General features: G+C 39.1%; 1 protein-coding gene across 1 annotated transcript; it reads right to left on the bottom strand.

The window, feature by feature from the left end:
* Positions 1–1,106: 1,106 nt before the first annotated feature.
* Positions 1,107–13,737, bottom strand: ilvbl (ilvB (bacterial acetolactate synthase)-like). The gene is made up of 14 exons (XM_074680396.1): positions 12,785–13,737; positions 12,076–12,277; positions 9,889–10,016; positions 8,733–8,983; positions 8,401–8,500; positions 8,155–8,252; positions 7,177–7,313; positions 6,459–6,593; positions 5,318–5,432; positions 4,978–5,147; positions 4,669–4,739; positions 4,506–4,577; positions 2,599–2,704; positions 1,107–2,466 (listed from the first exon to the last, which is right to left on the bottom strand). The coding sequence occupies exons 1-14, from the start codon at positions 12,896–12,898 to the stop codon at positions 2,288–2,290; spliced, it is 1,878 nt and encodes a 625-aa protein (XP_074536497.1). The 5' UTR covers positions 12,899–13,737; the 3' UTR covers positions 1,107–2,287.
* Between the last annotated feature and the right edge of the window lie 889 nt (positions 13,738–14,626).

Below are 14,626 nucleotides of genomic sequence, written 5' to 3'. Positions count from 1 at the left end.
CAGCAGGGACAGGGAAGATGGTCAGAGTTGATGGGAAGATGGATGGAGCCAAATACAGGGCAATCTTGGAAGAAAACCTGTTGTAATCAGCAAAAGACTTGAAAATGGGGCGGAGGTTCACCTTCCAGCAGGACAACGACCCCAGACATAAAGCAAGAGCTACAATGGAATGGTTTAAAATAAAACATATTCATGTGTTAGAATGGTCCAGTCAAAGTCCAGACCTCAATCCAACCAAGAATCTGTGGCAAGATCTGAAAACTGCTGTTCACAAACGCTCTCTATCTAATCTCACTGAGCTCGAGCTGTTCTGCAAAGAAGAATGGGTAAAAATTCCAGTCTCTAGATGTGCAAAGCTGGTAGAGCCACACCCCAAAAGACTTGCAGCTGTAATTGCAGCAAGAGGTGGTTCCACCAAATATTGACACTGGGGGGCTGAATACTTTTGCACGCTAGGGCTGGACATTTAATTGGATTTTAATCGTGATTTCAATTTTGCCATCTGACAATCATAAAAACAATATAATCGAAGAAAAACAATTAATATGCCACACAGTGTAGATGTATGCAAGTTCCTGTGCTTCATAGCTCTTCTGTGTTCCATGTGAAGCCACAGCGAGTGTGTGTGACTTTTGTGTATCAATAATACTGTATGTGCCACTCGCTGGTTTTTTAAAGTTGTGTTTAAATCAGTACTGAAGTTTTTGAATAAATGGATAATTGTGTGTATTAATTGTGATTTCAATATCACTTAAAATAATCGGGATTCTTATTTTTACCATAATCGCCCAGCCCTATTGCACGCCACATTTTTCAGTTTTTTATTTGTAAAAAAAATTGAAAGTCATGTATATTTTTCCTCTTACTTCACAAATGTGTGCCACTTTGTGTTGATCTTTCACATAAAATGCCAATAAAATATATTTATGTTGGTGGTCAGAACGTGACAAAATGTGGAAAAGTTCAAGGGGTATGCATACTTTTTCAAGGCACTGTATATCTATACCTTATGTTCATTATGTTTACAGAAGCTGCTATCACATCCTCCCTAACCCCCTGAAACACGTCCCAATGTAGCTGGTTCTCAATGAAATCCACTTAAGACAAATGTCCACAGAATAATGTATATTTTAATCATTTGAGAACAAATCCAAATCCAAATTCCATGATCAATAGTTTCAAACACCTTCCAGATAAACAAAAAAGCAACACAGTTGATAGAAGTGAGATGATCCACACAATTTTGCCTGGTGAGTACATACTATTACCGTGCAATGCATACTGTGTGTAGGCCTGTTTTAAGACAACAGCCTAATTCACTCATGGAAGTAAGTGCTTGACATAATTTGAATGTATAACTTAGACCGGTCGACACATTTTCATCCTTCATATATCAAATTGTTGAACGATACAATCAGTTCATATAAGGCATACATATTTAATCATAAGCATTCCAAAATATATCATCACTTTTTTTTTCCAAATGCAATTGAATATCTGATCATCAACTGAATAAAAATATTGCACCTTTAAGATTCTTCGTTTCCCTAATTAAAAGGCTCCTTGTTTGTTATGTAAAAGGAGAAAAGGCATTCTGGTTGAATTTGAGTCATGAAACCATAATTTCACAAAAAGGATTTGAAACCTTGGTTTTTTGCAAGAATAAATATGTTGCTTGAATGTCAAAAATCTAACCTAAAGCCCTTTAAGATGAAAAATTCTGACACAACGCAAGTTTCTGGCTTCTTAACACTTGTCTTGAGATGCAGCAAAAAGCCTATGCCCGACAGCATGACCATAAAAATAAGAAGCTAAAAGTCTTCAGATACCAGGCTGGCAGCTGCAGTTCAACATTGGTACTGTATTTTCAATACATATTGCATTAAATGAAGTGGCTTTGCATTCTCATTATAACTATTAGGAAAACTGCAGGTTTAACTTACAGCAATATCATATTGTGTCACGACTGGTTTCAGCAGATGTGTAACTAACTTGTTTCTGCAAAGTCTCACGAGGGAAGTTAGTTGTTTAGCTACTTACAATTCATGGATTCTTAAAGGGTATAATAATTAACAAATATGGCTTAATAAGGATGAGCATAGGTCTTGTCAGAGCCAGCTCTACAGCTGTTCAACAGTATTTTCCTTTTCTTCAAAACCCTTCATAGAGACCATCAGTCTATAAAAAGCCAAAGCTTCCAAAGAAGACAAAGAAGGAGAAGTAGAAGAAGCCAAAGACAAAGACGAGTAAGAAGAAAGATTGAGTGTTTCACAGAATTACACCATTTCTATACAGAGATGGAGCCTTCTCTAAAGTTGGTCTTTCCTATGAGGACATTGAGGAGGACAGCTTTGCCCTCATGGCTTTCCCTTTGTGCCTGTCGGATGATGTCGCTGAGCCTGTCCTCGTCCTCCCATCCTACAAGGTAGCCCTTACCGCCATAACCATCAGCCACGATATGATAATCTGCGAAAGAAAAAGAAATCGTAATAAGCAGGTTGATAACAGCAGATACTGCATGAAGAAATGAATGCAAAGACGCACAGTCTGATAATTAGAGTACAAATCCTTGAGCAACAGTCTTTGAGGAAAATGTACCTGTGAATGCAAGGCCACACGCAACGTTGCTGCCCAGTATAGGGACCTGCTCTCTGGATATCTGACTCCAACATGCATCATTTCCCACCACCGCTATAACTGGTGTCTAAAGACAAAAATAAAGGAATGTTAAAAACATACAATGAAATCGTGGCACATGTTTATTTAAAAACTAAAAGATTTCAGGTGTTGTGGACGTATGTAGGCTGTAGTTTTAACCTGCCTTAAATACTTGATTTTGATTGGTCAAAACATCTTAACAATGGTTATTGTTTCCCAAAGAAAAGGTTGGCTCAAGGGACAATCTGACCACACACACACGTCAAACATTAAACTAAACTGTGTAAAGGAGCTACAGCACAGCTCCACTTCATCTTTTTGACATTCTGACAAAACTTTGTTTGGCTCTGGAAGAGAACATGGAGGCCATTGTTGAGAACAGTTTCAATGCCTCCTTTTGGAGGTAAATGGTAAACCAGTCAACAGCAGAGAAAAGAAGATGGCAATTATTTTAGAAAAAAGGCAAGCATTAACAAAAGAAATTATAACACTTAGTCAAATTGATGTTAGCTTTATTTAAGGAAACAAACATGGACCACCCAAGAAAAAAAAACAAAAACAAAGCTAACACAATACTGAATATGACAGTGTGAAATGACTACTAGAATGAGAAGAAAATACTGACAGAAAAGTTTGTGGAAATGAACCTGTTACAGTTGCTGCTGTTGATGTTTCACTGGAAAAATCTATTTCAACAGGAAAAAGTTGATGTTTTTACTTTCTTGCAAATGTAAAGTTGTCTACCTGTTGCCAGGACGCTGCCAGAGTGGCTGCCTGTTGCACCCGCTCTTTTTTCCTTGTTATTTTTTGCATCATTTTTTCTTCTCTTTTTGGTTCTCTCTGTATTTAGAGCCTGTCATTCCTTTTTATGGCTCATGTGTTGGTCATTGACCCAAAACTGGTTGTTTGCAGTGGTGCTTTTACTTTTTTTGGCTCCTGCGTGTGTGAAATACCAATTCAAAAAACATGGTTGCATTGTTTTAACACAAGATTTCACCTGTTAGCAGTCTGTAGCATCTCAATGCTAACCAGTGCTGGGGCTGGTGTTCTCTCTGTGACCTAAGAAGAGACGACATGGACCTGTCCTTCCATCAGTAGCTATTGGGAACGTAAGATCAATCTCCAATAAGATGGACAAGCCAGCTGTGCTAACCCAGCAACAGAGGGAATACCAGAGGGCTGAGTAGCATCATGCTATTCACAGGCATGGCTAACAGAGCTAACACCAGACACCAACGCCACATTGAAACGGACAATATAGAGGAGTGAGAGACTGAACAGACTGGTGAAGAAGTCCAGCTCAGTCCTGGACCCTGTGGAGGTGGAGGCTGATGGAGAATGATGGACAAGCTGTCGTCTCCGACAGTCAATTTTTCTAGTTGACACTTGTTATATTATTTTACAGATTCTTGAATGTTTTGCACTACATACTTTTTTTGTACTGCTGCTGTGACTCTGAATTTCCCTTCAGGGATTAATAAAAATCAATAAAGATTCTATTCTATTTTATTCTATTCTATTCTATTCTATTCTATTCTATTCTATTCTATTCTATTCTATTCTATTCTATTCTATTCTAAACTTAAGGTTAATGTTGTCAACAAGTTGACTCATAGGACCTCTATTGCCACAGAATAAATGTAAAAATTGAGGGACAATCTTTTAAACTTTGTAAACTATTTTTTAAATCAAAATCATCTTTACATAAAAACATACTGTGTGTTTGTAGCCAGGTAACGAGTGGAGTAATGTATAGTTAGCAAGTGAGTGAAATGGAAACCTAACAGGGGTAAACACGACCCCAACAGCCACATATTCACCTTCAAAACTCAGAGAATGAATTTTACCTTGTGTCTAGTAAATGTGTCGAACTCTGCAACACTGTATCCTAAGGAGCCATCCCCATACACAATCCACACCTGAAAAGCAAAACAAAAACAAAAAAAAATCTCTAGTTTGTAAAGAGCCACCACATGATGATCAGAGTCGTTTCAGTGTTCAACAGTTCACCTCAGAATCAGGGTGGCATAGTTTTGCCCCAAGTGCAAATCCTCCTCCAACTCCCAGGGTTCCAAAGGCACCTATGAGAACCAAAAACAGGTCATGTAGAGTTATCACCACATTACATTTTACCACCTTATACACTGCTGTTGACCAGACCCGTATGTAAGGAGGCCAAACTTGCATTACTGAGCTCCAGATATGAAACTCACTTGACTGAAATGTTAAATATTCTCACTCTAAAATATCCAAACATCCAATGTTTCATTCACAAAAGTTCTTCATAAACCAACTTTCAGTTTGCCTATAAGGTCTCACCTGGATCTAGCCACCGCATGGGTCCTCTTGGTCTCATGATATATGCAGCACTACCAACAAAATCTCCACCATCTGCGACAATAATGCTGTCCTCTGCCATCAGCTCATCCACATGGTGGAGAACTTTCAGGGGATTCAGGTGGTGTTCTGTCTTCTCATCAGCTTTAGCCCTGGTTCAAAAACGTTACTGAATTATTATTTACATACATAGTTTGTGTTTTTTCTCATCAGGAGCTTTTTAAGTCATTGAGACTAGACTGCATGATGAGTGGTTATTTGTCTCAATGGCGTTGATGGTTTTACTCTAAAAAGATACCAGCATCAGTTTAGCTCTGCTCACCTGTTTGCATTTTCTTTGGTTATGTCTCCTGCTTTGAGGCTCTGAGGCCATTCCTCTGAGCAGCGATGGCCCTTCAGGCCTTTGGAAAGTCTCATTAAGAATGAACCTGCGTCACCTAGAACAGACCCATATTTCCATTTTCACACTCTGCCATGTGATTCTTCTCACCAGCACAAGAGCACATATCAAAAGTAAAACATGCATGTTTAAAGTACTATTCATAACTGTAGAATGGTCTTTCTGCAGTCGCTGATCATAACATTGATTCAACTATATATATATATATATATGCATGGCATTATACATTTAAAAAAGTTATTGATAAAGTTCACTAATGGGCATAATAAATTATACACACAAAAAACAGCCACAGACAGCCTATGACCCCCATTCAACATCCCATTATACAGCAGCGTCTCATATCCACTAGGGGTGGGAGAAATAATTGAAAATCGATATATCAGGAATTTTTGTTTGGTAATATCAAAATCGGGATTCTTTGTCTAAATTCTTTTTTTTTTTTAATCAAATTCTTTGTTTCAGTTTTTGTTTATAAACTGGATTGGGAAATAGTTTCCACTTTTCTCCAGCAGAGGGTGAAATGTTTTTCTCTGACCCACGTGAATTTTATGGGAAAATATGGCTCCGGATAAAGTCTGTAGACATTATCATCATCATTTAACTTTTTCACATGGTCTGGTAATAAAAATCTCAAAAATCATAGATATCAAAGAATCGCAATTTAAATTGAATGGGCACTCCAAAAATCGTAATAGAATCAAACTGCGAGAAAAGCATATGCCCCCAGCCCCAATATTCACTGCGTTTGCTCCTCATTCATGGTTACAAAATGCCGGCGTCACAATAAAAATTACTTTGCTAAAACTATTTTCTTAAAACGTAAAGGGGCGGTTTTTCCACGTTTGAAGTGAAATAACCCAGCTGTTTTTAGAGTGTATTCTACAAGGGTTTACAAGTTTGTCTTACACACATAAGACAAAGGGTATATTTTTCACCCTCAACCAATAATAACTAACCCGACCAAAATCCATCATTGCATTAATATCTTACGCAGTCTGGGATATTCTTAACAGACTGTCACACATCCAAATAACTTTGAGTTACTCTATTTAAAACATACCCTGAATTGCTATAGTTGGTTTCCAGAACATATCTGAGTTTTTTAGCAGCTGTGTCTTGTCCCTGTTGACAGCGATGATTTTACTGCGTCTGTTCAGAACTCTGCCGTAGCTCAGGCGGAAGTCACAAACAGTGCCTGCAAACAAAACATACAAAGTTAACACTTCCCTGTACCTTGACACAGCCTGGGGCTGTGACTGAATACACTGAACTTCCAGTTTCACCACATGTTGTATTTTAACTGGTAAAAATTGGTTGGTTTCATTTATTTTCTACGACTGTATTCATTAGAAAATTTAAAAACAATTAACAAGTCATAAAATCAACAACTGACAAAAAATGGTTGGGTATCGCTTTATATTAAGGTCCTGTAATAAGCATTAATAAGACCTTTGTAAGTACTTATAAGATGCTTATTCACTTTATTATTTGTTTATAAGACTATATAACTGCTTAATAAGTGTTTAATAAGGTCATTGTAAGGGTTAGGCCCCACAGGTTGGGTTTAGGCATGGGGCCCTGAATGGTTAGGTTTAGGGGAAGGGCTGGGGTAGGGCTCATGAGAGACAAAAGCAGAAGACAAAAAACAAAGAGGGTTAGGGTTAGGTTCCATATAGCTTATAGATTAAGTTGTCTTGTATTAACTATTACAATGACCTTGTATATAAAGCGTTACCAACGGTTGTTGTTAAAAATCTATAACTGTAACACTGTCAAACCTGCTAAGAGCACCAAGTCCGCCTCTTTCAAAGCATCTCGTCTGTTCTGTCTGATGTGAATGGGGCTGTCTTTACCCAGCATGCCACGGGACATGCCCCCAAGGAAGCAGGGAATGCCTAGGTCCTCCAGTGCCTTCCTAAAAGAAAGGAAAATATTTTGGTGTGATTAATATCACTAAGTTGAACAACAAAGTGACAATAACAACAAACACAATAGCTGTGTTTCCGTTAAACCTGGAATTGCACAAAACCTAAATATCCCAATAAAAAATGGTAATGATAAATTAGAAAAACCTCTCGAATTTTAAGATAACGTTTTTACGCTCTTATGAGGTGGTTTTTCAGAATTTTTGATATTGAAGTTTATTGCAAAAGTGCAATAGAGACACCTTTTTTGCAAAAATGTTGTTTTTTTAGGACATGAATTACAACGCACCACTCTCTCCTCTTTGGCTACAATCCTCTCCCAGAAGCCTTTAGTGTGGGTCCACTACAGACTCTGGAGTTCATATTGTAACAGCACTGCTGCAGTGTGTTCAGTGCAGATGTTGGTGTTTTTGGGTGACAGTGAAGGCACCAGGAAGACTGTGAGCAGGTCACAGTGCAGCGAGAAGGAGGTGTGTGTGGAGGTGTTGGCATGATCAAGGCCAACAGTTTGACCAGTGAATAAAACCACTAATGTTCATGAATCAGCATCATCATCAGTTTAGCATACAGACGGACTTTATGTATTATTTTACTCAAGTTGAACGCAATTCTGGACATAATAGAAACACCGCCAAGGAGCAATTGTACTTTATGGAAACTTCAGAGTTATTGCTTTTCGTTTGCGAAAGGGTGTAATGGAAACACAGTTATTAACAGTTTGAAATGCCAAGTATGTTAGCATGGTTCATCTCTACAGACAGTGAACAGAAAAACAGACAAAAATAAATTATAAATCCTTGGCATAATGCATAAAAACACATGTCCATTTACCTTATATCATCAGCTGGTGTTGGGGGTAGTGTTGCTTGGCTGCCCAGCAGAATAACAGGCTTCTTTGCTCGACTCACCAGCTCTATGCACTGCTGTACCTGATTTCATTTCAGGAAAAAAATAGAGCAAACAAAACTTATAACGGTCATGTTTATCATGAACTGTACACACTGACCAGCTGTGTTTTATTTGGATTGAGTGTGTCATCTCAAGAATGTTAAACCTTGAGACTGGGAGCTGTATTACCTGATCATCTGTGGCTTGAGGGATGTCAACAGGAAGTGGTGACACATCTCTGGTCTCCCAGGCTCCAGCAAAGAGATTCATGAGATGGTTATTGAGGTACCTTGCAAGAAATCAGAAAGTTACATTATTCTATTTTTCCCTGTTATTTGAGAGTAGATGGTGAGTTATGTGATTGAGAATAAACAGATGCCTAAGCTTTTGTATACATATCAGACTTTGACAAAAGAGGATCAGTTCACAGACGACTTAATACACACTTTGGGGCTTCATAGAAACTCAAAAATGTGATTTACTGTCAAATAATTTCAGTCGAGTCTCCAATTTTAACGTACCATGTGACAATTTTGCCCATCAGACCTTTAGGCGGGTTCTTCACCCCAAACTCTTTGGACACAAGGTGGAAGGGATACAGTGTGTCGATGGGGAACTCAATAAAAACCGGACCAGGCGTTCCTGACTGGGCGATGGCCAGGGCTTTCCTGACAGTAGGCACGATCTCCCTGACAGTCCTGATGGAGGCACAGAACTTACATAGAGGTTTGAAGAGAGACATTTGATCGATGTCTTGCAGCGCCCCTCTGCCCTGTACCATGAAAGAAAGTTGACAGAGAAGTAAGATGTTAAAGGTAACAAAAGTTGTAATGAAGCACAAAATGCTTTAAAGTATTTTAGCAGCAGAACTCAGTGTTTCAAGTATTTAGTGATGTAGCTTTCAACTGCCTGCATATCCACATCTCACTTGCATCTGGATATTCTCTTCTTTGAAATCACCTACTGGTTCAGGTCCGAGGGGCAGACACAGTCTCTAGCTTTAAGAGTAGACTTCAAACTTTCCTCTTTGATAAAGTTTATAGTTAGAGCCGGATCCGGTCTGAACCAGCTCTTAGTTCTGCTGCTTCAGGTTTTGACTGTTGGTGGGAAACTGACACACAGGGCTCCTCTTTCCCTCTCTCCATCTGTCAGTCTAACTCATTACAGTTACAGAGCATACACCTCTCTGGGAAACTCTGAGTTTGTCTCAAAGGTTCTTCTAGACTGGTGCTGTGGGGTCAGTTTCACAATAATCATCACTACAACGCTCAACTATGAACTGTGTCTGTGTCCCTCTGTGAGTCTCTCTCTGGCTACATTCATCTCTGTCTCTTTAACTTCAACTCAGTCTCCTCAGATGTCTGTCTAACATGAGTCTCTCTGAGTTCTGTCCGAGGTTTCTGCCCGTTAAAGGAAAGTTTTTCCTTGCCATTGTAACTTGTTAAATGCTGCAAAGCTCTGTACTCATGGTGGGTTAAGATGAGATCAGACTCTTTATCTTGTCTTGATGTTGGGTCTCTGCTAATAAAGTTTTATCAACATAAATGGGTCTAGACCTGTTCATGTTTTTGAAAAGTGTCCCGAGATGGTGTTCGTTATGATTTGGCACAACATAAATAAAGATTGATTGATCGAATATAAGTTGAAACAAATGCCTGATACTAAAATCAAGTGTACCTGAAGTAGTGTTCCAGCAGCTCCCCCCATGAGCAGCAACGGAGACTCAGCCATCTGAGCATTCTTCACAGCTGTCACTGTGTTAGTAAGGCCAGGGCCAGCAGTCACTGCTGCTACACCAACTGTACCTGTTAGGAAGACAATGGAGACAGCCGTTAGTTCCTCAAATCCTCACAAAAAAATATTGTATTCAAACTTTTTACAGTACAGCCAACCAAACACTCATCTGCTCAAGACAAAACACCCACCTCTGAATGAGCTTTACACCAAGACACTCTGAAACCAGGCAACAACAAACCTAATTCTTTTATTCTCAACAGCTGTTGGTAACACGATCTAAGCCCCAACACAAAAGTGAAGGTTACACATTAAATTCTGTGTACTTGCTGTTAAAATGTTGAGATTACATGGTACATCTCCCAAAGTCCCCCATTAATTACAGTACATCCAGAACTCTGCTGCTCGTCTCCCCCCCAGCACCCGCTCCTATGACCACATCACCCCGGCCCTCCAACATCGTCATTGGCTCCCTGCCCCCTACCTGACGCATGCAGTTTAAAATTCTTCTCTTCGCCAACAAACCTTTCCACCACCAGGCCCCTTCCTACTTCACTGACCTCCATCACCATCACATTCCTTCTCATAACCTCCATCCCTCACAAGCCAACCTTCTGTCTCCATCTCATAGAACCAGGCACCGAACCTGGGGGGACACTCACTCCCCACTTAAACTCAAAACTGCTCTGACTCCTCAAAATTAAAATCTCTGTTAAAAAATTACCTTTCTAGGTTAGATCTCAATTTGTGACTATACTGTTGTTTGGTTATGCTTGTCTTGTGCTCCTTGCTTATATTGATTTAAACAACTGTAAAGTGTCTGAGTTTTTGAAAATCACTAAAAATAAAATGTATTAGGGGAGAGCGAGGTAAACTGAGCCACTTTTTACACTGTTTGACCTGTGGACAAGTGGAAATAAAACTGAAGTGAAATCAACACATGTACATTAATTTCATGATGTCTCACATCAATGGAAATAATTAGAACACATCCATAATGATTGGTAATGGAAATATAACCTGTCAAAAAAAGGTTTGTGGCTCAACTTGCCCCAGCTAAGGGGTAAATTGCTCCACCTTAAAGGGTAAATTGAACCACACGGGGGTAAGTTGACCTTTTGACTTTTTTGGCAGCGTTCCTTGAAGTTGTTGAACCAATCTCAAACTAAAAGAATAGGGACATTATTAAGAATCTGTTTAGCTACAAGACCAACTGTTTACCTGAGTTGAATTATGATCTCTTCTACACTACCTGCTGAACGGTTAGCTTTCCAACCCTCGGGGACAGGGATATTGTTTTTCTCTGCCTTTTCGTAGGCTAAGTCACGGGATTTCTTTGTGAGGCCATGGAACTGGTCAGCCAGTTTTTTCACATGGTCTGCAAGGTCTTCCTCCATCTCTTCTGTGTGCGTTTGCTGTCCCTGTGTAGCCTGTTCCCCTCCCTCTCTCTTTTTTAGGAATCTGTGTAAGGTTGACCTGTCAGTATTTCTCTCTGTGGCCACTTTTTTTATGGATTTTCCACCCTGGACTTTAGTTGCTGCTCTCTGCATCTCCTCAAGGGGTGTTGAGCCCCAGTTTGTCTTCCTGCTGTATTTCCTCGGCATTCTAGTTCATCTACAATGTTACATATATTAAAAAAAAAAAAAATCATTATGTACTACACTTAAACACATTTTACTTCTGATACTTTAGTGCCTCATTGTGGGGTAAGTTAAATCACTGGGTCAATTTACCCCCAGAAGTTTAGCTCACCATTTTGTTAAAAACAACCTAGCCTAGCAATTCAGGCTAATACCTAGCTACACGATTCACATGGTTTTATACACTAATAGTTCAGCAACACATTTGATGTATGTTTTTAAATATAGTTAAAATTATTTTGAGTTTATAGTCATTATTCGTGATATGTTGAAAATTTACTTTGACATGCAAAAAATGATTTTTGGAGAAAAAAAGTTACTTAACACTTCAACTTGTGTTTCTGTTCACCACAGAGAGCTTGAAATGAGGCGGGCTAACTGAATCCAGAGTCATGTGACCACTGATGCGTACTGTTTCCCAGAGACAGGGGGTGGGTCAATTTACCCACAGGCTCAACTTACCCCATTCTCCCCTATTATTATTTAGTACCTGAGAGTCTTGCCACAGCATCAGCAGCAAACACAGCAGTAGCCTCATGTCTGGTGTCCACAATGCGGATGCCCAACTTCTCACATGCCACCAGAATGGGAGAGATGTGTCCTCCAACGAGGGTGAAAACATACTTGACCCCGTGGGCACGAAGGACCTCCGCCACACTTTCACCACCGTGACGAGGGCTCTTCACCTCAGTCTGAAGTGAGACAGAGAAAGGATAAATAACAGAAAAAAAGACTGTAATCTGTTATCTTTTTACTGATTTAACAGAGTATGCAATATTTTAACTTGGGGAAGGCCCAGCTACAGATAAATAAGTGTCAGTGTCAGTAAAAGGCCCTTCTAAAGGTCACCTGTGTCACACTATCTCTTCACTCTATCAGCCTTTCATATTTCACAATAAGCACTTATATTGTTCTGGCTAGCTGTGGTGATGAGCCTCAGGGCTTTGTGCAATCCCACTGACAGCCAGGGTGTTATGATAGCCTTTGTGCTAGAAAACCACAAGGCTGGTCAAAGTTTACATGAATAGAGTCCATCCTGTCTTTTTATTACAGAGGTTTCTCTGAAGGGGAGAGCAGACAGTGAAGTTATATTTACAATGACATATTTGTGCAACGTTAACTTTTAAATAAACATATAGAGAAAAATAAAGAAAAATGCCATAAGTTACTATTACCTTTTTGAAAAAATAGCCACTTACCTTGTGAAACAACTGGTAGAGTAAACCAAGTTTGTAGGTAGCAAACACCAGTCCAGCAACAATGATGCCCGCAGAGCATCCCAGAACGGTGCCAACTACTCCGCATGACTCCATGTTAGGATGCGGAAGCAAGTGTTTACTTATTCAAACCTGACTTAACGTTGCTGAAGTTATAATTCAAATGTAATGTCTGCTGATACAGTCCAGTAACTCAGTTTGGCTAGGCTAAACTGCAGAGCTGCCTGCAATCCGCAATAATCTCGTGTCAGAAAAAGCGGCTAACCATGCATCCAGTGTTCTGTTTACTGAACTAAATGAACAGACGAAAGGCTTGTGAAGGGCATGTAGCGTTATCTTCAACAACTTGCACCAACAGTGTGCTCCTTCCGTAGTTACTGTGCCGACAGGAACAAGCTCTGTGTTTACCAATCAAGATAAACACGGGTATATTTGAATACTTCCGTCCTTTTCAAAATAAAGGACGATAAACAAAGAGATGTTATTAATCAAACATTTTAGGTGGATGAAGTCACCGTTCTAGAAAGTTATTTTTTAATTGTCGTCATAAAATTATTGACTGACAAACTATGAGTCTTAATTTTGGTTCTCCTCTATCCAGTCTACAACTTTTGTTCTTTATTCTTCTTTATTGTGAAGGAACTTACGCATAATTTCCGGTTTCTCTGTCCTGCTTCCGGTAACTTTACAGGTTTTTGTTACTACTGCCTTTCGTGAATAAACGTGTTGTGAAGGACATGCATCCTACCCAATGAGGAGCTTTAGGGGGCCTAGCATGGTTTCCAGCGTTTACACGTAATCAGAGCAAAGTTCATATTGAATCATATCACACGTCAATTTATTCATACTGTTTAGTGCATTTCATTTCAGTTTGACTTCTGTTAAAGTAAAGAAGTGCACCCCTCTATCTATTGTTTTCTTTATGGTAATATAGTAGTTAAAAACGTATAAATTATTTGATAGCAAAAAGCTATAACTGTAGAATTATTTTACTTCTCAGCAATCAGAATTCAGATTTTGTATTACCATTGCACTTTACATAAGCAGTAGGAAAATAAGATGTAATAGGGTTATAAAATATAATAAGTGTTTGATATACAATAAAATAAGCAATAAATACTTAACCAGATTCAGGGTTCATACAGATTTTTCATGGTCAAATTCAAGTACTTTTCAAGGAGTTTCAAGGTCAATTTTCTAACTTTTCAAGTACTGTGAGCGATTGTTAATTTCATAATGTTAAGAAACTGATGCGCACACAAAATGGCAATTTCATTGTTTTGTGTTCAACAGCACGTTTGTTCACAACTTCACAGAGAAGACTCGCATTTACAAAAAAAAGCATTTTTTTCCTGATTCGTGTCTTTTTACTACTTCTCAAAGAACTGATTCTCATCACTTGCTGACGAAACTGGTATCATTATCTTTGAAACTTAGAGTAATAGGAGCATTATGAGAATTTATATTTTATTTATTATATCACAAAAAAAAATTTTAATGCAGCTCCCTACTTTGTGAAAACAACATCCCTCCACAGTAGATGGTCCACAAACAGGGCAGACTGGGAGAACAAATTAAACGCACCCTTCCCAACACCGTGTATGTTAATGAAGCAGCTGACAGCTCAGTGGATCAGTCTGAAGACAAACAGTGAAGACATATCTCCAGTTCAGACCCTCAGAATTAATCTGAACACCTTGTAACAAACAACCACACGTTAAAAACACCCGCGTTTAACACATGGAGCTTATCATTTAGCGCGAGCACATTAGCAGTAGCTCGCGCAAGCGTCAGCTGATGAGGAGGATGATTGACAGCGCTTTC

This window comes from Halichoeres trimaculatus, unplaced genomic scaffold (genome assembly GCF_033239565.1).
Source record: "Halichoeres trimaculatus isolate MK-OKI-2021-1 unplaced genomic scaffold, fHalTri1.1 fHalTri1_scaffold_9, whole genome shotgun sequence".
In the NCBI taxonomy this organism is placed as follows: Eukaryota; Metazoa; Chordata; class Actinopteri; order Labriformes; family Labridae; genus Halichoeres; species Halichoeres trimaculatus.
This window is presented reverse-complemented; position numbering and strand designations above follow the sequence as displayed.